A 25940-nucleotide genomic window follows, 5' to 3' on the forward strand; every position below is an offset into this window, starting at 1 on the left:
TCCCTCTATGTCTCCATCCATCAATCTATCTATTTTTATTTATAATGTTTGTATTCACAAATTCACCGCCGTAACCATCACTGCCACTAATAATGTCTCATTTCGGTCTCAAACTATTGTCCTGTTATCTCTATTACCTCTGTATACTGTCTTCATCAACCAGTCCACCACCACCGCCAGGGCCGTTTCTAGTTCATCAGGCGCCCCAGGCAAGAATTCGTTATGGCGCCCCCCCCCCCCCTCCGGGCTGGAAATAATAACCTAAACAATTTCGAACACAACTAGCATCACAAGTTCCACAACAAAAACAATATACTTTATTAATAAATCATCTTCACGTATATGCATACACAATAAGGAAAAGTATATATAGACTCAAAAGTATACTAATGATTTTTGTAAATTTTAATAGAATAACACCATTATCTTATTATCTTTTATCTTGATTGGCTTATTTTTGGCTTTTTCGACAAGGATTTTTTGTGATCTACACTCTACAGAGCCACATACATTAAATCAATTCAAAGCATGTATCACAGTTTCATGTTATAAAGCATTTCCATCAATTCACAGCATGTATCACAGTTTCATGTTATAAAACATTTCCATCAGTTCACAGCATGTATCACATTTTCATGTTATAAAGCATTTCCATAAATCTTCTATTTCTTATAAGGCATAGTGTTCATTAATACACATCTCATCTAAATCATAGCAATCCATAAAAATAAAAGTTTTTAGCCTCTTCTTTAAAGTAACAATATTATCACTACTTAACATTATTTGGAAGCTCATTAAATAATCTCAGCACTATATTTGAACATTCTTTAGCCAAGTTCAGAATTGCACATAGGTTCATTATACATTTTTATTGCAAATCCTACCTAAGGTAAACTGAAAAGGTAATCTTGCCAATCTAAAACCAAAGAACTCAATGTATAAATGTTGAGGTCTATGCTAAAACTATTAAATAAAACTTTCCTTCACTTCTTTTCATATTTAAAACCTGATTCTTCTTGACTTCCTTGCAGCAAAATCATCTATAGTGTCATCATACGAAATCTGTTTGGATATTTCTCTATTAATACTAATTATTGCCAGCCCATTTAGGCGCTCCTGTGACATAGTAGACCTTAAATATGTTTTAATGAGCTTAAGTTTAGAGAAGCTTCTCTCTGCAGATGCCACAGTCACAGGTGTAGTGACAGCAATTCTTAATGCCACCCACATGTTTGGATAAATCTCTTTCAGGCCTTTCTCCTCCAGAAAAACAAGAAGGTCTAATGTTGTCATATTTTGCTTTGGTCATTGTTTTGGAAATGACTGCATCTCTACAATCAGTTCATCATAATTTAAGTCAGCCTGATCCCCAGATGTGAGCGTATTACACAAATCTTTTGCCTGCTTTTCTAGCTCACTAGCTGGCAGGTCAGGGAAGTTTATGAGAACACTGAATTTCTTTGCAACATCACTCATCATTCCAGTTCTCTCTCTCAGGGATTCAATGGCCACATCCACAACTACATTGAAAAATGAAAACTATTTTCTTCAAGGCATCGGTAATAGGCTCATCAGGGGCCTCATAAGAGAATTGCCTTTTAGTAGTTCTGAGTCTTTTCTGCTTTAGTGCAGCTTCCACATTCATCTCTTCACACATCTCTCTGGCAGATGTCTGGGCATCAGCAAACCCAGTGTCTCTGTAGCTAATAAGGGAGGTTTCAGTCTTCTTGAGAATATCAACAGCTACATCAAGATGCATGCATTGTGATTGCAGAAGTTTATTCACAGTTTGAATTTTTCTAAGGATATCATACCACACCACCGTGCAAATAGAGAACCGGTATGATCCCACCTCTTCTGCTAAGGCTTGTGCTTCAATTTTAATGGCTGGATCTGCAGTGCTTGCTCTGACCTCTAAAAGAGCATCTCTCACTTTTGCAGCCTGGAATCTTACAACCTCAACACTGTTGATTCGACTCTCCCACCGTGTGTCTGCCCAGGATTTCAAAGTTGTGTCCACATGTTTTTTTAGGGTCGACCACCTTTGAGTGGAGGCAGAAAAGAGATTAAATAGTTTTTGCAGGTAGCCAAAGTAGTCAGCTGCATCTGAGGAGCTCTTTGCTGCATCACACACAACCAGGTTAACAGTGTGTGCTCCACATGGAATAAATAAAGCCCTGGGGTTTAACTGAAGAAGTCTGGCCTGGACTCCCTTGTTTTTTCCTTTCATATTTGCCCCATTGTCATATGACTGTCCTCTGCAGTCTTCAAAGGGGATATTAAGCTCTTTAAGTTTTTTGAGGATGAGTGTTGAGAGGCCTTCTCCTGTTGTCTGCTCGGCCTCAAGGAACCCCATAAAATATTCCTTAATTTGTGCAGTGCCTTCAGCTGCAACTATTCGAATTATCACAGATAATTGCTCCTTGTGACTTAAGTCTGGAGTGCAATCTAAAATAATTGAAAAGTATTTGGACTGTCTAATTTCGGTCACCATGCACTCCACAATCCTCTCACTGATGCAGTCAATAAGCTCATTTTGAATAATATTGCCTAGGTAGGATGTATGACTGGCACCTCCTTGCACCTTCGCAATATGCTCTTTGAGAACAGGGTCAAACTGAGCCATGAGTTCAACTTCTTTCAGAAAGTTCCCATTATTTGGCTGGTAAAGTGTGTCTGTGGACCCTCTGAGAGGAACATTTCGTTCTGCCAGACTATGAATTATAGCCACGAACCTGGTAAGTACCTCTCGCCACCTTCGCCGTTCAGTGTTTATTAGTGCCAGCTCAACTTTGTCAATTGTTTGCCCCTTTTTAATACGACAGTAGGAAGACACCAGAGTGCAGGAATTACCACCAGCGTCCCAGGGCAAAACCAAAACAATCCCCCGCCTTCAACTCGCCGTTCCCGCTCGCCCAGCTCCGCCTCTCCGCCTACAGCACATTATCGTACCCCGCGTAACAATATTAATTTTGGATGCCAATTTGGCGCCCCCCCCCAGCAAATGGCGCCCCAGGCGACCGCCTGTGTCGCCTGTGCCTAGAAACGGCCCTGACCACCGCCACCACCACCACCACCATCAGGAAACGGTATTGAAGAAGTAATTGGTTAACGAAGGCTTTGTCAGATGATTAGGATGTGCAGGTGACCGTGTGTGTAATTCACCACCGTCTGACCACGCGATTGACTCGCGATCACCAGCCGGTACCCTCCCAGAACGAAATCGGAGCGCACATACAAGTGACGGATCTCTGGGTACGGCTGAAACCTCACACCCACACACACCCAGGAGGCGGGACACAACCCCGTCCCCGACTGACACCCGGTACCCATTCCTGGTTGGGTGGCCAGGGGGCATGGTTTAAAGGAGACTGCCCATCCGTCTCCACTCTGCCCGGGAATCGTACCCGGCACCTCTCAGTTAATATGAGATGAGCGTGCTAACTACACTACACTACAGAGCTTCGTGTGTGTGTGTGTGTGTGTGTGTGTGTGTGTGTGTGTGTGTGTGTGTGTGTGTGTGTGTGTGTGTGTGTGTGTGTGTGTGTTATTTCATTCAACTTTTCAAATTTGAATATAATTAAGTTGAAGAGTAAATTAGTTATTCATCTGTTTAGATATTTGGTTAATTAGTTAGATCAGAAATTCATTTTGCCAGTTTGCAAGTTGATTAATTAATGATTTAGTTAGTTAGTTAATTAATTAGGTATTTATTTAGTCAGTTAGTATGTGTGTGGGTGTCACCCTCTCGCCCTTCATCCTTTACGCTTTCCTCCTGCAACCTTTTAATCCTTTTCACTCCCTTTATGTCACCCTTCCTTCTGTTACCATTCCCTTACCCTTCCGTCCGTCACCCTTCACCCCGCCACCCCTCCTTCCGACACCCTTCCTCTCGTCCTCCCTCTTCTTATTATCCCTTCCCCTGCCTATTAGATTTTTGACACACCTCTTTCTTGCATGCACGTGATGTGAGAGAGAGAGAGAGAGAGAGAGAGAGAGAGAGAGAGAGAGAGAGAGAGAGAGAGAGAGAGAGAGAGAGAGAGAGAGAGAGAGAGAGAGAGAGAGAGAGAGAGAGAGAAAACACCGGTGCAATTGGGCCACACGACACTGATATCACTGAAGATTAAAGTAAAACGAAGGAAAGAAGTGATGTGGGGGAAGTGTGTGTGTGTGTGTGTGTGTGTGTGTGTGTGTGTGTGTGTGTGTGTGTGTGTGTGTGTGTGTGCAAAAACTCGGCAGCTGGCAACACAAGTAACACATCAACGAGTGTATCAAAATCACAGCCAGTTTATTATTTTCTATATGCATGTCGCGCCCCCCCCCCCCTGACCCCCCCCCCCCCCCCAGGCTCTTGTATTGATACCTTTATGATTCACGTGATTTATTTATAAGAATTACGTGTTGATATTTTTTTTCATAGTATCTTTTTTTTTTTTTTGCTTTTTTTCCCTTGTTTTATTGTTTAGTGCTTTATTTGATTGTGTCTTTTTTTTTATATAGTAACCTACCATTTACTTATTCTTATACTTCTAATGTCTGTTAATATCATCTTCATGCATTCATTAATCTCCCTAAATACTCCTCTTCATGCATTCACACAACTCTCTTTAATACATGGATTGGCATTCTCTAGATACTATACAAGCACTCTCATTGGCTGTACAAAGTTTCCTAGTAAGTATACAGAGACTCATGCTCCCCCCATTGTGAGCACATTTGTCGTGTGTGCGGCAGCTGGCGTGACAGTCACCTGGTAACCTTCACCCGCCGGCTCATGATTAATAATTTCCTGCTGGAGGGACCTAGAGGGCTTCTTGTCCGTGTGTGTGTGTGTGTGTGTGTGTGTGTGTGTGTGTGTGTGTGTGTGTGTTTGAAAAGGCCAGCATCGTTTTTTTACCCTAATCACTGTTTTTTTTTTTTAGTTAAAGGAAGCAACTCAAGGACAAAAATGATGTCAGGAAAAATATGCATCTGTCTTTGTGTCCTTAAATTTGTCTATCTTTCTATAGCTCTATTTTTCATCTATCAATCAATCTGTCTATCTTTTTTTTTACAATAAAGGAGACAGCTCAAGGGCACAAAAAAGGAAACATTAATAAAAAAAAAGCCCGCTACTCGCTGCTCCTAAAAAGAATCCAAAGAGGTGGCCGTCTATCTGTCTATCTATATCTATTTATCTATCTATCTGTCTATCTTTTTTTACGGCAAAGGAGGCAACTCGAGGGCAAAAACAAATAACGAAAAACATATATCCATTAATCTTTCCTTCACTTCTACATCTTCTAACCCACCCACCTACCTATCTACTTACCTCCCTACCCACCTCCTCACCTACCTACTGCTACCTTCAGGTGTTGGCACGGAAGGAGGCTTACCTGGCGGTGTTCTGCCTGGTGGGGCTTGTCCAGGGCATGTTCTTCACCTACACCGTCTCCGTCATCTCCACCCTCGAGAAGCGGTTCAAGCTCACCAGCAAGCAGACCGGTGAGATAGATAGATAGATAGATAGATAGATAGATAGATAGATAGACTGAAAGAGATGAACTAAAGTAACAAATAAACTAGATGAATATGATAAAACCTAGAAAGAAACAAGGTGTGGAAGACTTAAAATAGAGGAAGGGAGAGAGAGAGAGAGAGAGAGAGAGAGAGAGAGAGAGAGAGAGAGAGAGAGAGAGAGAGAGAGAGAGAGAGAGAGAGAGAGAGAGAGAGAGAGAGAGAGAGAGAGAGAGAGAGAGAGAGAGAGAGAGAATAGCTAGAAATAACACATAACTTGATGAACATGACTCTAAACACGAATAAATGAGGTGAAAATAACGTAAAATAAAGGGAGAGAGAGACATACATACATACATACATACATACATATCAGACAGACAAACAGACTGAGAAGATAACGGATCACACATCGTTCAATATTTACTGACAACATTGAATCATTACATATCGTCATTACCTGTCCCCTTTATCATCTATATTTTCTCAGTAACTCCTGCTATATCGACTCAATGACATAAGCAGGTTTGAAGTTCAGTGTATTGTGCTAATCAGACAGAGGATGTAAGAGTTCATGAGACCAGACAGACAGGTAGACAGAGAGACAGACAGGTGAGTACGTGTATCGGTCATTAGCCCACCTCACCTGTGTTGGTTTATCTGTGCATACGTATACGCTGATTTGACGGCGCTGGATTTTAAGTTTGCTTTGCTCTTCTTATTATTGTCTTTGATTTTCTTTTTTCTTTTATTTTCTACTTTCCTGCTTTTAATTTCCGTCGTTTTATAATGCTTTTCGTGTTGTTGTTTTTATTGTCTTTCTTACTTTATTTTTCCTTGTTTTTATTGTTTGTTTTATTGCCATATGGGTGTCTGCTTGATTTACTCTTGTCTGTATGTATGTCTGTCTTGCTGTTTTCTCTCAACAATGCCTTCGTTTTCTCTTACCTTTCCTTCTCCCTTCGTTCCTTACTATCACCATGGCACCCTTCATCATCATTTTATCTTCAGCACCGTCATCCTTTCGATCACCAGAACCATTATAGTCTTTCCATGCCTTCTCTCCATCCATAAATCCAAGTAGGACACGTAGCAATGTTTTTAAGCTAGATAAATGCAGATTCAACAAAGACATAGGCAAGAATTGGTTTATCAATAGAGTGGTGGATGAATGGAACAGGCTTGGCAGTTATGTTGTGGGTGCCAATACCATAGATACATTCAAGAAGAAGTTAGATAAAGTCATGGATAGTGAGGTAAGGTGGGGTTAAGAATACAGGAGCAGCCTTGTATAGGAAAATCGGCCTCTTGAAGACTCCTTACGTTCTTATGTTCTTTTTCTGTCTCGTTCCTCAGGCGCTATACTCTGCGGGAACGACATATCACAGGTCATTCTCGCCATCTTTCTCGGCTACTACGGCAACTTCGGACACAGACCTCGCTTGGTGGGCGTGGGGGTGTTGTTTGCCGCCGCCAGTTGCTTCCTTGCCGCCCTGCCTCACCTCATCTACGGGCCCGGCCAAGACGCCCTCGACATTGTGGCTGCCATGAATGCCTATCGCGACGACCCACTCGGGAATGCCTCGCAAGGGTTGAAGAGTAAGTGTTTGGGGTTGGGGATGGGGGGGTGAGTGTGTGTGTGGGGGTGTATGAATGTTTTTTATTACCCCCCCACTCATACTTGAACACTTCGATAACAACAAACGGGGAAAACTTTTGTCAATCGTTGGTCTTTTTTCTCATTCATTGGTTACTGGTTATCGGTTTTACACAGCTGATCGCTTTTTTTTTGTTGTTCATTCTTCGTGCGACACTCCTGGAAGTAGTTCACAGCAAAAGTCCATCGGCGGCGAAGACAGAAATGCTGGAATAGTAATTAGTTAACCGATTACTTAAGAGTTATGAGCAATTACCGTAGAAATTCACCTAGCAATTAATGTCATGGAAGGAAGGGGGGGAGGGGGGGAGGGGGCATCTGTCCTCTACACTCGGCAAATGCTTTTCATCTTCTTCATTATTTACTTTTAACTGATCCAAATTTTCCTCCTTCACCTCTCTCTTCTCCTTTCCCTTTCTTTTTCTTTTTTTTCGTCTTCCTCCTATTTATTATCTTTCTTCTACATATAATACCTCAATATCACCCTCTCCTCCTCCTCCTCCTCCTACTCTCCTTCTCTCCTTCTCCTCCTCCTCCTTTCTTTGTTTTCCTCCTTTCCCTCGTACGATTTCTTCTCTTTCTTCTCATACAACACTTCAATACCCCCTTCTCTTCCTTCTCCTCCTCCCCCCCACTCTTTCTCCTCCTATTCTCCTCCACCTCCACCTTCTCCTATCCCTATACCAACACCTCTTCTGTTCACCCCTCACCCATTCCTATATTCCTCCCTGCCACACACAGTGATGGAGGTGTGTCACAGCATACTGGAAGACTCGTGCAGCGGTGGTGGCGATGGTGGTAGTGGTGTCCTTGGGGATGCACTGGGCCAAAAGGGTGGTGGTGGTGGTGTAGCCTACATAGGACCCATCATACTGTTCTTCATCTCCCAGTTCTTCGTCGGCATCTCCATCAGCAACTTCTACAGCATCGGCATCACCTACCTCGACGACAACGTGAACAGGAAAACCTACCCGCTGTATTACTGTGAGTGGTGCTTGGTGTTGTTGTTGTTTTAGCTGTTATTATTGTTGCTGTGCTGTTGTTGTTGTTAGTTGTAGTGTTTATTTACTTTCTCCTTTTTTTGTCTTTCTCTTGTTTCGCCTCTCTTTTATTGTTTTTTTAGTGTTGTTGTTGTTGTTGATGTTGTTGCTGTTGTTTGTGGTTGTGTTAATTTTCCCGGCTGTCTCTTCTTCTTTGTGCTTTTTTCGTTTTTTTTTTTTTGTTATTCATTTTGCTATTATTTTACTGTTGTTGTTGTTGTTGTTGTTGTTGTTGTTTCAATATTGTTATTGTTACTAGTTTTCTTATTCTTTTTCTTCCAAATCAGTCATAATTTCTAAAAACATTCAGCTTAATTATTCATTCTTCCCGACATAATTTTTACACCGTTTTCTCCTATCACTTTTTATGTCTATCCCTTTAACACTTTTATTGTACACGAGCCAGACTTAGCAAAAAAAAAAAAAAAAAAAAAAAAAAGTCACCTTGTCTCTTCCTCTCCTCTTCTTTCTTCTCTAAAAACTTTCATACTTTGTGCGTCCCATCATCATCATCATCATCATCCATGTTTCCTCCTTCACAGCCGTCACCTTGCTGCTGAGGATCTTGGGTCCCGTGCTGGGCTACCTGGTGGGGGGCCGCTGCCTCTCCATGTGGATAGACCTTCAGGAAGACCCCAACCTGAGCCGCAGGGACCCCCGCTGGCTGGGGGCGTGGTGGCTGGGTGAGTACTGATGGGGGGAGAGAGGGAGAAGGAGGGGTAAACTACTATTAATCCATAATTTATCCTCTTTCCTCTAAAAACTTCCAATACTATGTACGTCTCATACCTCCTCTGCCTCCTCCTTCTCATATCTTGCTCCTCCTCCTCTTCCTTCCACTTCCTTTTGCTCTTCTCCTCTCCCTCCTCTTATATTTCCCTCCATCTCTTCTTAAAACTTCTATACCTTATACGTCTCCCATACCTTCCTTTGTCTCCTCATAATCTTGTTCCTTTTCCTCCTCCTCCTCCTCCTCCTATTACTACTACTACTCCATAGAAACTGTGCCTCCGTGCTATCACCCTGCCTGGTCAAACTCTTTCGCCTCTGCCTGTCAACATCTACCTTTCCTTCCTGCTGGAAGTATGCCTTCATACAGCCTGTGCCTAAGAAGGGTGACCGTTCCAATCCCTCAAACTACCGTCCTATAGCTTTACTTTCTTGTCTATCTAAAGCTTTTGAATCAATCCTTAACCGGAAGATTCAAAAGCACCTTTCCACTTCTGACCTTCTATCTGATCGCCAGTATGGGTTCCGCAAGGGGCGTTCTACTGGTGATCTCCTTGCCTTCCTAACTGACTCTTGGTCATCCTCTCTTAGCCGTTTCGGTGAAACCTTTGCTATTGCGCTGGACATATCAAAAGCTTTTGATAGGGTCTGGCACAAATCTTTGCTTTCCAAACTACCCTCCTACGGTTTCTATCCTTCTCTCTGTACCTTTATCTCCAGTTTCCTTTCTGACCGTTCTATTTCTGCTGTGGTAGACGGTCACTGTTCTTCCCCTAAACCTATTAACAGTGGTGTCCCACTGGGTTCTCTCCTATCTCCCACTCTCTTTCTGTTGTTCAATGATGATCTTTCCAAAACGAACTGTCCTATCCATTCTTACGCCGATGACTCCACTCTGCATTACTCAACTTCTTTTAATAGAAGACCCACCCTACAGGAACTTAACGACTCAAGGCTGGAGGCTGCAGAACGCTTAGCCTCAGACCTTACTATTATTTCCGATTGGGGGAAGAGGAACCTGGTGTCCTTCAACGCCTCAAAAACACGGTTTCTCCACCTATCCACTCGACACAATCTTCCAAACAACTATCCCCTATTCTTTGACAACACTCAGCTATCACCTTCCTCAACACTAAACATCCTCGGTCTATCCTTAACTCAAAATCTCAACTGGAAACTTCATGTCTCATCCCTTACTAAATCAGCTTCCTCGAGGCTGGGCGTTCTGTACCGTCTCCGCCAGTTCTTCTCCCCCGCACAGTTGCTATCCATTTACAGGGGCCTTGTCCGCCCTCGTATGGAGTATGCATCTCATGTGTGGTGGGGGTCCACTCACACAGCTCTCCTTGACAGAGTGGAGCCAAAGGCTCTTCGTCTCATCAGCTCTCCTCCTCATACTGATAGTCTTTTACCTCTCAAATTCCGCCGCCATGTTGCCTCTCTTTCTATCTTCTATCGATATTTTCATGCTGACTGCTCTTCTGAACTTGCTAACTGCATGCCTCCCCTCCTCCCGCGGCCCCGCTGCACACGACTTTCTACTCATGCTCATCCCTTTACTGTCCAAACTCCTTATGCAAGAGTCAACCAGCATTTTCACTCCTTCATCCCTCACGCTGGTAAACTCTGGAACAATCATCCTTCATCTGTATTTCCTCCTGCCTACGACTTGAACTCTTTCAAGAGGAGGGTATCAGGACACCTCTCCTCCCGAAATTGACCTCTCGTTTTGGACACTCCTTTGACCTCTGTTCGGGAGCAGTGAGTAGCGGGCTTTTTTTTTATATATATATTTTTTTTTATTTACGTCCTTGAACTGTCTCCTTAGCTGTAAAAAAAAAAAAAAACTACTACTACTACACTACTACTACTACTACTACTACTATTATACATGCTACCAACACTACTGCCATTACAAACACCTTACTATAACTACCTCATAAGCAATCCCTACACCATCACCTGTACAGACTAATCACCATAACCTCACCTGTCATTATCTGAGTCCCCCGTGTTGCAGGCTTCGTGTTTCTCGGCTGCGGGTTGACCTTCGTGGGCGTCCTGCTGTTCTTCTTCCCGCGCCGTCTGCCCGCCACGCTGAAGAGAGAGGCGAAGAGGGTGGCGAGGCTGGCGGAGAAAGAGAAGGCCTTGGAAGCGGCGGGCGGCGGAGTGGCGGGAGTGGAAGGGAGTCGAGGTATAGAGTATTACGCGACCTTGGCTAAAGTGAAGAAGGCACAGATGGATAAACCAACGCTGACCAGTGAGTGTTTGGGAGGGAAAGGGGCGTTGTTTTGTGTGTGTTTGTGTGTGTGTTTGCTTCATGTCTTTTTTCTTCTTCGTGTTTTTGCTTATATATATTTTTTTTCAGTTTTCATTTTGTACTTTTTATGCCCTGGTCTGCTTGTCTGTCTTCTTGCTTCTGTGTGATTGATGTTGTCTTTACTTTTCAAACCTATATGTTTAGATTCTAATTTTTTGGGGGGCATATTTTCCCTCTTCATTTGCCTCTATTTTTTTCGTCTATTATTACTTTTTTGATTCACCGTCTTTCATATACTTCTCACACTCACCACTCCACTCACCCTCACTAAACCCCATCCACATACCCCCTCCTCACCCCACCTCACCCCACCCCACCTTCCCTATCCTCACCATCATCACACTTCGTCTTCACTTCCCTACCCTTAACACCCCAAACCCTCATCACATCACATTTTTTCACTCTTCCATCCTCACTAAACCCCATGCACACACCACAGCCTTCACCCCATCCCACCCCTCACCCCTAACTCTTCTTAACCTCACCACAGTCCTCCCTCACCACACTTCTTCACCCCCTTACCTTCAACACTCTCCTACCGTTACCAGACCTCATCGTTACCATTCTCTCGCCCTCACCACACTTCTCCCTTGCTCCACCTCTTAACCCACCCAGCCCTAATCACAGCCCCTTTCTTCCACTCCCTCACCTTCACCACAGCCCACCTTCACCACACTTTTTCATCTTTTAACATCCCCAACCCTTACCCTCCCTTTGCTCTCACCACTCCTCTCACCCTCACTCCCTTACTCCAACACTCACACTTCAAGCCTCACCACTACCTTAACCTAACCTCCCCCTCCTTCCCTCCCCTAGACCTGCGCGCCGCCTTGGGTCGCCTCTTTAGCAACAGGCTATGGCTGGGGAACCTCTTCAACACGGTGGTGGTGGTGTTCGCGTTCTCCGGCTATTGGAACTTCAAGCCTAAGTACCTCGAGAATCAGTTCAGGAAGAGTGCTGCTGAGGCCAACTACTACACGGGTAAGGGAGAGGAAGGGAGAGGGAGAAAAAGGATATAAGGAGGGGAAATAGTGGGAAAGTGAATGAGAGAGGGTCTTAAGATATGGGGGTGGAGTGGGAGAAAAAGGGAGGAGGAAATTGGAAGGATGAGAGAAAAATGGAAGCTCTTTATGGGGGTGGAGTGGGAGATCAAGGGAGAGAGAAAGGGTGAGAATGTAAAAGAAAAGTTAAAATAAGGAAGGAAGGGTATGAGCGAGAAGGTAGGAGAGGAAAAGTTAGATAAGGAGGGAGTTTAAGATGAGGAGGGAGGGGGAAAGTGGGGGATAGTGATAGTAGATAATATAAGGAAAGAAATTTTAAAACAATTCACAAAAGAAAAACAAATAAGAACAGGTAATCTATGTCATATCCCACACAAACACCGCTAATACACCAACCACCACCGTCACCATTCTTCACCCTCCTTCACCACCACCACCACCATCACCACCACCATCCCTTCCTCCTGCAGGCGTGGTGAGTCTGGCCTCGGTTCTGATGGGCACGGCGCTGGGGGGCATCATCCTGCGGTGGGTGCGGCCGCGACCCCGCTACGTGGCCGCCTACAACGTCTTCATCACCCTCGTCCTCAGCGGTGGCTTCGCCTTGCTCATGTTCATCGGCTGCCCATCGCTCAACGTGGTGGGGCCCGTCCAGGGGTGAGGAGGGTTGGGGAGGTGAAGGGGGGAAGTGGGGAAGGGCTTGAGGGTACGTGGCAAACTGGGGAGGGGGAAAAGAGAGAGGGATGGATTGGGGTTACGTAGATAAAGGAAGATGAGGGGAAGGGTTTGGAGTGAGAGATAGAGGATGAAAGGGAGATGAAGGAAAGGAATATTGAATGTGAAATAGGAGGAAGTAGAGGTGGAGGAAGGGAATGGAGGTAAGAAACAGGATTTAGAGGGTGTGAAAAAGGAGGAAAGTGAGGTGGGAGAAGGGAATGGAGATGAATGAAAGGATTTAGTGTGAAGGGAATGGAGGTCGGGAAGAGGGGTTAGAGTGTGAGAGAGGAGGAAATAGAAATAAGTGAATGGAATGGAGAGGAGAAAAAGGGTTTGGAGTGAAGGAGAGGAGGAAATGGAGGTGAGGTGAATGGTTTGAGGTGCGAGAGCGAGGGAAAAGGAGGCGGAGAAAGGAAATGGAGGTTACGACGGGGGGTTTCATCCGCTTCCTTACATCCTCGCTGCATTCCTCTCTCAGTACCATCATTTTTTGTCCCCCCCACCTCCCCACCTCATCCCCTACAGCCCCCCTTCACCCCCTTTGTCAACGCCATCATCCCCCCACCTCCCCACCTCATCCCCTACAATCTCCCTTAACCCCTTTGTCAGCGCCATCATTTTTCATCCCCCCCCCTCATCCCCTACAGTTCCCTTAACTAACTAACTAACTAGGTAACAAACTAACTAAGGCACTAACTCTATAACTATCTATCTAACTGACTAACTATCTAACTAACCATTAACTAACTAACGAATTACCTACCTAACTACCTACCTACCTACCTGCCTACTTACCTACCAGCCTATCGACCTACCTACCTACCTACCAACCTGCCTATCTACTTATCTACCTAAGGAACGAACTAACTTATTCACGAAGTAACTAACCTTTGTCGGCGCCATCATTTTCATCCTTCCTCCCCACCTCTTCCCCTACAGTCCCCCCTTCACTCTTTCGTCAGCCACATCAGTTCCCACCCCATCTCCCCCACTCTCCTTCACTCTCCATCGCCCAATCCTCCCCATGTCATCCCGTACAAGCCTCCCCCTTCACCCTTTCGTCAACGCCATCATTTTTTTTATGCCCAGTCCTCCCCATCTTCTTCCCTACAATTCCCTTTCCCCACTCTTTCGTCAGTGCTATCAATTCCCATCCCATTCCCCTATCTCTTCTACAATTTCCCTTCACCCCTCCGTCAGCGCCATCAGTTCCCATCCCATCACTCCATTCCATCCCCTACAGCCCTCCTTCACCCTTCCTTCACCACTTCGTCCCGTTCCCTACCATTTCCCTTCATCCCTCCGCCACCGTCATCAGTTCTTTGCATACGCCTCCTCTTCTTATCCCATTCCCTACACTTCCCCTGTACCTCTTCGTCAGCGCCTTCAGGTTATCCCTCCCGCTGCAGGTCCCCGGTGCCACCCTGCTCGTCGAACTGCGGCTGCTCGGATAGGTTCTCGCCCATGTGTGCCGCCGACAACGTGACCCTCTTCTACTCGCCCTGCTACGCCGCCTGCAACGCCGTGGACACCTTCGCCAACCCTGTGGTGAGCTGACCGAGTGGCTAACTGGGTGGAGTGGGGGGTGATGAGTGACTTGGTGACTGGATGGGTGGGCGGGTGGCTCGGTGACTTAAGTGGATTGGTGGGTGACTAAGTGAGTAGCTGGCTGACTGATTGGTTGAGTGTGTGACTGGCTGGATGAATGACTACTAGTAGGTGAATGACTGGTAAACTGGGTGACTGGCTGGGTTAGTAGTTGGCTGGGGTGAATGAAAGGGTGACTGGTAGACTGGGTGATTACCTGGGTGAGTGGCTGATTGAGTGACTGGCTGGCTTGGTGATAAAAAAGTTACTGTTTGGTGAGTTGACTGACTAGGGGAGAGATTGTCTGGCTAGCTAACTGAATGATCATTTTGCTAGGTGACTGTCGGGTACCTGAATGGTTTGCTGACTGACTGAAAACAACTAACTAACTAACTAACTAACTAACTATGTAACAAACTAACTAAGGCACTAACTATGTAACTATCTAACTAACTGACTAACTAACTAACTAACTATCTAACTAACCATTAACTAACTAACGAACTACCTACCTAACTACCTACCAACATACCTTCCTACTTACCTACCAGCCTATCGACCTACCTACCTACCTACCAACCTTCCTATCTACTTATCTACCTAAGGAACAAACTAACTAATTCACGAAGTAACTAATCAGCTAACAACCTAACTAACTAATTAACTACCTGATAGCCTTGTTTTCTAGAGATGATTAAATGTATCTTTTTCTAAACCAAAAGGACGCTAAACTAAGATTCCAACTTCAACAAACAAGGTGTGTCTGAGCCCTCCCCTCCCTTCCGCTACAGGTGTTCAGTGACTGCGGCTGCTTCGATAACTCCACCGCCCCCACCGCCGCCCAGACCTCCCCCTGGCTCTCCTCCTCCTCCTCCTCCTCCCTCACCACCTGGCCCACCTCCCTCATGGCCGACCCCTCGGAGGTAAGAAGGGGTGTTGTAGGTTACTGAAAGAAGAAAAGCATAGAACATAGAAAATGGGGAGAAGGAAACACAACTAGCTATATATTTTTGCTGCCCTAAAACAACAAAGGAACGAGGGAGAAAGGAGTTTTTTTTTTTTTTTTTTTTTTACAGCAGAGGAGACAGTGCAAGGGCATAAAAAAAAAGAAAACAATAATACAAAAAAAGCCCGCTACTTACTGCTCCTAGATAGAGTGGCCAAAAAGAGAAATCAATAAGGAAACACTATAACTATATATTTTTGTCGACCTGAAACAAAAAGCAAAGAAAACGAAGGAGAAAAAATGTATAAGGAAATAATAGCACTATATTTTTGCCGCCCTAAAAGTAGACTACAAATAAAGCAAAGAAAACAAGGGAGAAAAAAAGTATGTAAAGGGAAACTAGTATATTTGTTTATCTGTTTCCTCATTCCGTGGTGTTTGCGTGTTCCTCCGTCAGGGCGGCGGCGGCGGCTCCGGTGTGAGCGGGTACTGCCCTGACCAGTGCGAGACGTCCTTCTACTACTACCTCATCACGCAGATCGTCCTCAAGACCGTCTCCTCCACGGGCAGGGTCGGCAGCAGCGTCCTCCTCATACGGTGGGTGGAGGAGCGTGCTTTTATGTGTGTATCCCTGTGTTTGTTCGTGTGTCCGTATTGTTAGCTGTAAAAGTATGTTTGTATGCCTGTCTTTGTGTGTGGTTGTTTTCGTCTCTTTATGATTGTGTTTCTGTTTATTTCCATGTGTGTTTTCCTTGTGTGTTTCCGTATCTCAATACCTCACCTTTTCCTGATAAAGTCACAGGTTACTTAACACAGGCTACTGACTAATCTTTATCCTCTTCCTCCTACTTTCTCTATTCTATATTTCATTCTAAAACTGGATGCTGCGTTTATGTGCGTCTTCCTTTGTCTGTATTCCTTCCTAAGACTTGAACGATTTGAAGAGGAGAGATTCTAAACTCCTCATTAATCTAATTTGGCCATCTGTTTTGAAGCTCCTCATGTCCTTTTCTGGGATCAGTGTTTTGAGGGCTTTATTTATGTTCTGCTAATGCCCTTGAACTATCTCCTTGCTGTAAAAAATAAATGATGAATGACCGATTGCTTTCTTATCGGTGTGTATTTTCTCGGTTTATGATTGTTGGTGTATCAGGTTGTGTTCTCATCTGTATGTATCGCTATCTGTGTGTGTGTGTGTGTGTGTGTGTGTGTGTGTGTGTGTGTGTGTGTGTGTGTGTTCATATCTCTGTGTAAGTGTCTTGTTATGTTTATGTATCTCGTCTTTGTTCTTCCACGTATGTATGAATGTATCCCTGCCTCATTTTGTCTGATTGTCTGTCTGTCAGTTCACTTCTTTAGGCATTAACACCAACGATTATATTTCTATCCATCCCTCCTTCACCTTGTCATTTTCTCTTCTTCTTCTTCTTCTTCCATCTATCTTCCACTCACTATCTCCCTTTTCCTTCTTCTTCTTCTTCTTCTTCTTCTTCTTCTTCTTCTTCTTCTTCCATCTATCTCTCACTCACTATCTCCCTTCTCTCCTTCCCTTGCATATACAACCACCTGTCTATCTAATCAACAATCTATCTATCCCTTCTTCACCTCGTCTTCTTCCCTTGCCTATCCATCCAGTCAGACACCCCTTCATCCGTCACTCATTCCTTCCCTTGCCTATCCATCCATTTATCTATCTATTCATCAATCTATCTGTCCCTCCTGTTTTCTATCCGTCCCTTCCCGATCCCTTCGTCCCTTCATTCGTCACTCCTTCCTTCCCTTGCACATACATCCGCTTTTATAATCTGTTCACTAATCTATCTCTTTTCTCTCCTTTTTCTCCCTTCGCGCTCTGATCCCTCCATCCATATGCCACACAAAACACCCCAACACTCCAACTATCTATTTAATCATCAATCCATCTATCCCTCCTTCACCTCGTTTCCTTTTCTTGCATACCCATCCAATCAGCTATTTTTCCACCCGTCACTCCCTCCCTCCTCCCGTTGCAGGTCGGTGTCAGACGAGGATAAAGGCCTGGCTCTGGGCACCCTCACCGTCTTCATCAGCCTCTTCGCCTTCATCCCCGCGCCTATCATCATGGGGGCTATTATCGGTGAGTGTCTTCGTGTGTGTGTGTTTGTGTTTGTCTTTTTCTGTTCTTTGATCTATAACCATTTCTTCCCTGTTCATTTTTTTTCCATGTCTCTCTGTTCCCTTCCTCCATTTCCTCTTTGATGTCTGTATTTTTTTTTTCTCCATTTATTTTACTCGTCCTTCTCTTTGATGTCGCTCGTGTTCTTTTTCTTCCTTTCCCTCCATTACGAGTTCTCATTCTTCTCTTCTTTGTGCTGCTCTTTGTCTTCATTTTCCCTTTTTTTGTCTTTCTTCTTCTTCTTCTTCTTCTTCTTCTTCTTCTATTTCTTCTTCTTCTATTTCTTCTTCTTCTTCTTCTTCTTCTTCTTCTTCTTCTTCTATTTCCTCTTTTTCTTCTTCTTCTTCTTCTATTTCTTCTTCTTCTTCTTCTTCTTCTTCTTCTTCTTCTTCTTCTTCTTCTTCTTCTTCTTCTTCTTCTTCTTCTTCTTCTTCTTCTTCTTCTTCTTCTTCTTCTTCTTCTTCTTCTTTTTCTTCTTCTTCTTCTTCTTCTTCTTCTTCTTCTTCTTCTTCTTCTTCTTCATGGGGGCTATATCTAAAGAAGAAGCACAGCAGCAGTAATAGAAATGATAAAAAAAAAAATAATAATAATAATAATAACCATACGACCACTCCCGATCGTCCACTCCTAACCACCACCTCCCGTTCACAGACTCGTCCTGCCTGGTGTGGGACAAGACGTGTGGCCGCACCGGGAACTGTTGGCTCTACGACAGCGACAAGTTCAGGACCATCATACACCTGGTGCCGGCAGGTGAGGGGCACACACACACACACACACACACACACACACACACACACACACACACCGCCATTACTTTTTGTTTACCTGTTAGTTTGTAGTGTTAGTAATTAGTATTTATAGTTTACCTAGAGCACCTTTATTTGTTTTGGTGTTAGTCTTACACACACTTGTTAGTATTTTGGATTTGTAGTTTTGTAGGTAACTAGTAGAGTAAGCTTTATCTATTTATTTATTTATTTATATTTTTTTTTGTGTATGAGGATTTCCCTGAGACACTCTATTCAAGATACGTTTGCTGCCAACGATAATTAGAAACTTTATCTGAAGGAGGATTGTCAAGACACCCGTGGATCTAATTTCGATATTTATTTTTTTGACATATCTTTGTTTTCCTTATAGAAGAAGCGTAGACTGGGCATTTTCCTCTTTTTATGCTGTTATAGCTCTGTTACCTTTACCATAGGATGACATACGGTTCTTATGTAGCAAAGATTCACCATTAGCAAACACTTCAGCTGCTCATATATAAGAAGAGTTACGTGAAGCCAATTCAAGCCATTACAAAACATACGTTGACGTGCCTTATAGCTCAGTTTCCTTCACCGTACAAAACACATGCGGTTCTTATAAAGCAAAAGTATTCGTATATATAGCCGATAATAACCACTATATATGAAGAGGAGTTACGTGCAGGCGTTTTCAAACATGCGTAGACACGTGACCTATTGCTCATTTTCCTTCACCATAGATAAAACATACGGTTCTTATGTAGCAAAGGTACACGTGTATGTAACCGTTACCAAACATCCGCCATATCTAAGGAGACCCACGTGAAGCATTACAAAACATATATAGACGTGCAACAGGCCCATTCAGAAAAGTAGATTAGATGGAAGTCATTTTCTCTCTCTCTCTCTCTCTCTCTCTCTCTCTCTCTCTCTCTCTCTCTCTCTCTCTCTCTCTCTCTCTCTCACTCTCTCTCTCTAACTCTCTCTCTCTCTCTCTCTCTCTCTCTCTCTCTCTCTCTCTCTCTCTCTCTCTCTCTCTCTCTCTCTCTCTCTCTCTCTCTCTCTCTCTCTCTCTCTCTCTCTCTCTCTCTCTCTCTCTCTCTCTCTCTCTCTCTCTCTCTCTCTCTCTCTCTCTCTCTCTCTCTCTCTCTCTCTCTCTCTTTTGCAATCCACTGACAAAACACCAAGAGACAGTAACGTTGAACATTTGTGCGTACGAGTAAACATTGCAAAAGTCAATTTAAATATATCTGTCACTTACAGGCCTCCCGGGCAATCACTCGATGACGACCTTGAAATGTTCAGCGTTTTAAGGCAGTCACTTAATAACAACGACTCACTGATATTAGGAGACTTTAACCTCCCCATATCGACTGGGTGACACTGTCAGGCACAGAAGGCGAGTCACATAGAATGATCGAATTTTTAGAAGAAAATTATCTAAGCCAAATGGTTTCTGAACCAACTCGACAAAATAACATACTCGACCTTGTTATAACGACCCAAGATAACCTAGTCAGTAATGTCACGGTAGGAGAACACCTCGGTTCTTACGATCATAAATTAGTGCGCGTCGACATTAGAGCTCAAACATCAGTGACTGAAAATAAAGTAAAAGTGCCCAATTTCAAAAGAGCTAACTTCGTAGAAATCCGACAAAAACTAACAGAAATACAACTATCAGATGACGGCAATGTAGAGGAAGCCTGGCTAAGCCTTAAAAATCACTTACTCACTCAGCAGAACACATTCGTCCCCTTGTGCGAGAAGCGAATTAACACTAATAAAAGCCCACCTTGGTTTAATAGCGAAATTAAACACTCAGTCAAGGAGAGAAAATTGTTTTACAGGTTAAAGAAAGAACAAAGCACGCCCGAAAACATTAGACTTATAACGATGCCAGGCGACGAGGAAAAAGATTAGTATGTCAGGCAAAGCGTTGATATGAAGAAAATATTGCAGCCAACTGTAAAAATAATCCGAAATCTTTCTTCAATTACATAAACAACAGAAAGGCGATCAGAAGTGGAATTGGACCTTTAATAAACAGCGACGGTGCACTAGTGACTGACAGCCAGCACTTTGCAAACCTCTTAAACAGTTACTTTTCCTCGGTGTTTAATACTAACAGTCTTCCTGCCACTACCACCAGCACCAGTACTAATGTAAATCTCAAGCATGCATTGCCTAATTTTGAAATAACAACCGATGAAGTCCTTAAAGCTCTCCATTCACTTAAAACAAATAAAAGTCCCGGACCCGATAAAGTATATCCTATACTGCTTAAAGAAACAAAGAGCGAAATAGTCTCCTCCCTCACAACCGTATTCAATATGTCCTTGCGACAAGGCATCGTCCCTTCGGATTGGAAAAAGGCTAACGTGACACCGATTTTTAAGAAAGGAGACAAAAAAATACCAGGTAACTACCGACCCATTAGTCTAACTTCAATTGTAGGTAAGCTACTCGAGAGCATAATTAGAGACAAAACTGTGAGTTACCTCGAAAGCAACTCATTAATTGGGGATTCACAACATGGCTTCCGTAACAAAAGATCCTGCCTATCAAACCTATTGACCTTTTATAATGACCTCTTCTCAGTTTATGATGTTACCAAATCATTGGACGTAGTCTATCTTGATTTCCAGAAAGCGTTTGATAAAGTCCCACATCATAAATTACTTTATAAATTAAAGCAAATAGGTATTGACGGTCAAGTAAACCAATGGATCGCGAATTGGTTGAGCAACAGACAACAAAGAGTGGTGATTGACGGATTTAACTCAGAGTGGGAGCCGGTCACTAGTGGCGTCCCTCAGGGCTCGGTTCTTGGCCCAGTGCTCTTCATTATTTACATCAACGACATGGATGTTGGACTCAGTAATCGCATTAGTAAATTTGCAGACGACACAAAGATTGGTAACTCGGTTCTCATTGACAAAGACAGGCAAAGCCTCCAAGAGGATTTGCACAAAATTTCACCTTGGTCGGATAGATGGGAGATGCCCTTTAACGTAGACAAGTGCCAGATCCTTCAAGTTGGAACAAGAAATAAAAAGTTCGATTACGAAATGCGCGGCGTTAAACTCACAAGCGTTCAATGGGTTAAGGACCTGGGGGTCAAAATCGCGTCAAACCTCAAATTCTCACATCAATGCATCGATACAGCAAATAAAGCGAACAGAATGGTGGGCTTCATTAAAAGAAACTTTTTATTCAAGAATAAAGATGTAATACTTCCGCTCTACAATAGTTTAGTCAGACCCCACTTGGAATATGCGGTACAGTTTGGTCTCCTCACCATGCAAAGGACATTGCTAAATTAGGTGTTCAGCGTCGGGCAACAAAAATGATCCCTTCCTTGCGCAACAAATCCTACGAAGAAAGGCTACCCACCCTTAACATGTTCTCTCTTGAGAAACGTCGCCTCCGAGGAAAACTGATCGAATGTTTTAAAATACTTAATGGTTTCACGAATGTAGACAGAACAAAATTGTTTATGATCGATGACATTTTGCGAACGAGGAACAATGGCATAAAACTCAAATGTAGACAAGTAAATTCAGACTGCACCAAATTTTTCTTCACCAACGTTGTAGTGCGAGAATGGAATAAGCTCCCATCGTCAGTGGTCCAATGTAACACGATTGACTCCTTTAAAAACAAGCTCGACCGTCACTTCCTTGAACTTAATATTAACTAGAGTAGAAAAGCAACGTTTTGGAACCTTCTGATTAATGTAGAATCACTTAGGTTTAAGGACAGACCACCTAGTCTGGACCATGGGGTCTGTGTGGTCTGATTTCCTATGTAATTCTATGTAATTCTCTCTCTCTCTCTCTCTCTCTCTCTCTCTCTCTCTCTCTCTCTCTCTCTCTCTCTCTCTCTCTCTCTCTCTCTCTCTCTCTCTCTCTCTCTCTCTCTCTCTCTCTCTCTCTCTCTCTCTCTCTCTCTCTCTCTCTCTCTCTCTCTCTCTCTCTTTATTATTATTTATTTACCTCAGCAACCGTTCTCTCAGTACTGATATAACTTTCTATCCCTATCCTTTCCACACCCTCACTTCCTCCATCCTTCCTCTACCACCACCACCACCACCTCGTCCTCGTCCTCATCCTTCTCGTGTTCGTCCTCATTCTCCTCCTCCTCCCCCTCCTCCTCCTCGCTCTCGTCGTGCACGCAGCCTTCATCCTGATATCCGTGCTCGGTGACCTGGTCGTGTTGTGGTACAGTCACCAAATGGACCTGTACGGCGATAAGGAGGACGAGCTGGAGCTGCATACGACGCCCCCGACGACGCCCACCACTCCCCTCACCCCCCTCACCCCCACCAGCACCACCACGACCATCTCCGCCGACTCAACACCACCTACGCCATCACCACCAGAACCACTGCAGCACCAGAAGCCCTTCCACCTCCAACCTCCTCACCCCCACCACATTAAAAAGCAGGAGGAGAAGGAGGAAGTGGAAGAGGAGAAGGAAGAGGTGGAAGAGGAGAAGGAAGAGATGAAAGAAGAGAAGGAAGAGGCGGAAGAGGAGTCAAGGCTTCTCGATCATCCAGTGTGAAGAGATTAATGGATTGAATGATTGATAGATGTGTGTGCGTGTGTGTGTACGTGTGTCGCGCAGCCCACTCAACTCTCATCGTCCATCCTTCCTTTGGGGCTGGTCGATAAATGGGGACCTGGGGAAACCTATAATGAAACAAAATTGTCGAGTCCGTTTTGGCGTTGGCTCCCGCAGGTCCATTTCACCCCTCTGCTCTGCCACACAGTCCCAACACCTATTTTTTCCTCTCATATGTTACCTATAGCTTACATATGAGGGGAAGGGATAGATGTTGGGACTGTGTGGCAGAGCAGAGGGGAGGAAAGGACCCGCGGGAGCCTACGCCAGACCGGCCTCGACATATTTGGAAGACTATAGGAAAGGTAAACTGTGGTAACCTGAGTGCCGCATTTGCCCTGTATATCCGTGTCATGGGTTAACCCCCCTCCAAGCTCAAGGTCCAAGGAGACGAAAATGAGCACCAACGCAACTCTCAGCTTTAGCGTAAGCCTCCAAGTGTTACCTTCGTTAAGTGTGTATGCGTTAGTGAAGTGCATAGGAGGAGCCACACCAGCGAAAGGCGTCTGAAGTAGTTTGTGTGTTAACCAAATGTGTGTGTCAAGTATTTAATATCAGTCAAGGGCTAACGAAGAGGTACACAACCGAAGAGTGTCTGTGGTGCGTGAAGTGTTAAGTAAACGTGCTTAGAAAATGTGTTAAGTGAGAAAGTGGACACAAGCGAAGGGTATCTGTGCTCCATGAAGTAAGAAGAATACGTGTAAAGTGTTTAGTGAGTCAGTAAAGTATGTACAAAAATATATTTAAGCGAAAAGTGTCTTAAGTTCGTGAAGTTAAATGTGTCTCATTGAAGGTGCGTGCGAAGAGTTGCGTGCACAAATCGGCTAAGCGTTTAAGTGAGTGCGTGCGTGCGTGAGTAGAAGTGGTGGAAACGAGAACTTTAGACTTGAGTGCATGTGTGAAGTGGTGCTGACTCGAAGGAAAAAAAATGTATAAAAGTGCTTTCAAATGGACTGGGTGAGGGATCAACACTGTGCGAGGGAGTGTGCGTATAACAAAGCGAGGGATGAAGATTGTGTGAACCAGTGAGCGTAACCTGGCGAGGGATGAACCTAAGTCTGTAAAAAATGATGAGCAGAGTGTGAGCGAGTATACATAATGTGAAGCGATATGCGTGGACCAGGAAGTGAAAATGGAAAAAGAATAGTTCAATGGGTATAAATACATTCTGTTGTTATCCCCATATGTGTTTAATGCAATCTCCTGAAACTTCGTGTATTTTTTGTGCCTATGCGTTGTAATGGAAGAAGAAGAAGAAAAATAAGAAAAAGAAGAAAAAGAAGAAAAAGAAGAAGAAGAAGAAGAAAAAGAAGAAAAAGAAAAAGAAAAAGAAGAAGAAAAATAAGAAAAAGAAGAAAAAGAAGAAAAAGAAGAAGAAAAAGAAGAAAAAGAAAAAGAAAAAGAAGAAGAAAAATAAGAACAAGAAGAAAAAGCAGAAGAGGAAGAAGAAAAAGAAGAAAAAGAAGAAGACGAAGAAGACGAAGAAGAAGAAGAAGAGGAAGAAGAAGAAGAAGATAAAGAGGAAGAACGCGAGGGATGCTATACATATACACTTTTTATGAATGGAAAGTTGATATAAGAGTTGTAGGACCATGGTATGAAAATGAACCAAGACGCGTGGATAAAGTTAGTAAATGCACCTGTATACCTATGCATAAAACATTCCACTCTCATTAGTGTGTATAAATAAGTAGTCTCCACTCTTCAAATGGCACGTTCATCTGGCATTGCGATTTACTTATTCTGTCACTCATTTGGAACAGTGCATTAGTAGTGTATTTATCATTCATATTCTTATTCATATTATTGTTATTTACTATTGTTATCATCATTATTGTTATTATTATTATTTCATTATTATTATCTAAACATACATTATTAATTTTCATTTTTTTGTATTTTCACCCACAAACCTGTCTTTATCTTAGCATCTGTACATAATAGATATATAAATAAATAAGGAAATAAGTCTTGCTTCTTTTTATGAAGTTGTTATTTTATTTCGGTTCGTTCTGTATCGTTTTGAAAAGCTAAAGGTTACAGGCTACTCATGCTGGGGTGTCACTGACGGCGGCCCTCCACGGGGCTTGACTTGAGGCAGTCTTTATTGACGCGATCCTTACCCGTGTACTGGTGGGTAAACAGTGTGTGATTGTGTGTGTGGTGTGTGTGTGTGTGTGTGTGTGTGTGTGTGTGTGTGTGTGTGTGTGTGTGTGTGTGTGTGTGTGTGTGTGTGTGTGTGTGTGTGTGTGTGTGTGAGAGAGAGAGAGAGAGAGAGAGAGAGAGAGAGAGAGAGAGAGAGAGAGAGAGAGAGAGAGAGAGAGAGAGAGAGAGAGAGAGAGAGAGAGAGAGAGTGCAGAACTCAATATTAATCATTATATATTTGTTATTTTTACGGCTACTTTCGCTATTATATTATTATTATTATTATTATTATTATTATTATTATTATTATTATTATTATTATTATTATTGGTAGTAGTAGTAGTAGTAGTAGTAGTAGTAGTAGTAGTAGTAGTAGTTGTTGCTGTTGATGTTGTTGGTGTTGTTGGTATATTATTAATTAACTTTTTTCCTTTTCAGGATGATTTTAATTTCTAGTCATTAAATTAAAGTGACATTATTTGCAGTAACAGTGGTGCACACTTACCTCCATAACACACACAGGTGGCGCCATCTTGGGCCGCTCCGCAAAACTGTTGACGATTTCGTTCCCAAGTCGAAATTTGGACAAGGCATTCTATGTTGGGGCTCAGTTAACCTATTGTTGTTTAAAGTTATGTATTTGTCGATTTTATACTTTTTTGTCTATCAATAATATTGAATGGGATATGTGCTGATTTTAGGAAGGCTTTTTCGTCTATCTCATGACTCCACCTCTTGAATCTTAGGCTGCAAAATGTCTTTACATTTT

The 25940-nt window shown here is 43.4% G+C and overlaps 1 protein-coding gene across 1 annotated transcript in view; it reads left to right on the forward strand.

Annotated features, from left to right (window-relative positions):
* The window catches only part of LOC127008096 (solute carrier organic anion transporter family member 74D-like), a 51622-nt gene extending 26627 nt beyond the window's left edge, over positions 1–24995 (forward strand). The window contains exons 3-15 of the mRNA XM_050879672.1: positions 5352–5484; positions 6853–7095; positions 7895–8137; positions 8736–8876; positions 10943–11182; positions 12059–12223; positions 12714–12900; positions 14370–14508; positions 15339–15470; positions 15951–16090; positions 17506–17609; positions 18300–18401; positions 22581–24995. Coding sequence (XP_050735629.1) covers positions 5352–5484; positions 6853–7095; positions 7895–8137; positions 8736–8876; positions 10943–11182; positions 12059–12223; positions 12714–12900; positions 14370–14508; positions 15339–15470; positions 15951–16090; positions 17506–17609; positions 18300–18401; positions 22581–22966 — 2355 coding nt within the window. The 3' untranslated portion in view covers positions 22967–24995. The remainder of the gene's footprint in view (positions 1–5351; positions 5485–6852; positions 7096–7894; positions 8138–8735; positions 8877–10942; positions 11183–12058; positions 12224–12713; positions 12901–14369; positions 14509–15338; positions 15471–15950; positions 16091–17505; positions 17610–18299; positions 18402–22580) is intronic.
* Positions 24996–25940: the final 945 nt, after the last annotated feature.

The sequence above is a fragment of the Eriocheir sinensis genome, chromosome 37, assembly GCF_024679095.1.
Source record: "Eriocheir sinensis breed Jianghai 21 chromosome 37, ASM2467909v1, whole genome shotgun sequence".
Classification (NCBI taxonomy): domain Eukaryota; kingdom Metazoa; phylum Arthropoda; class Malacostraca; order Decapoda; family Varunidae; genus Eriocheir; species Eriocheir sinensis.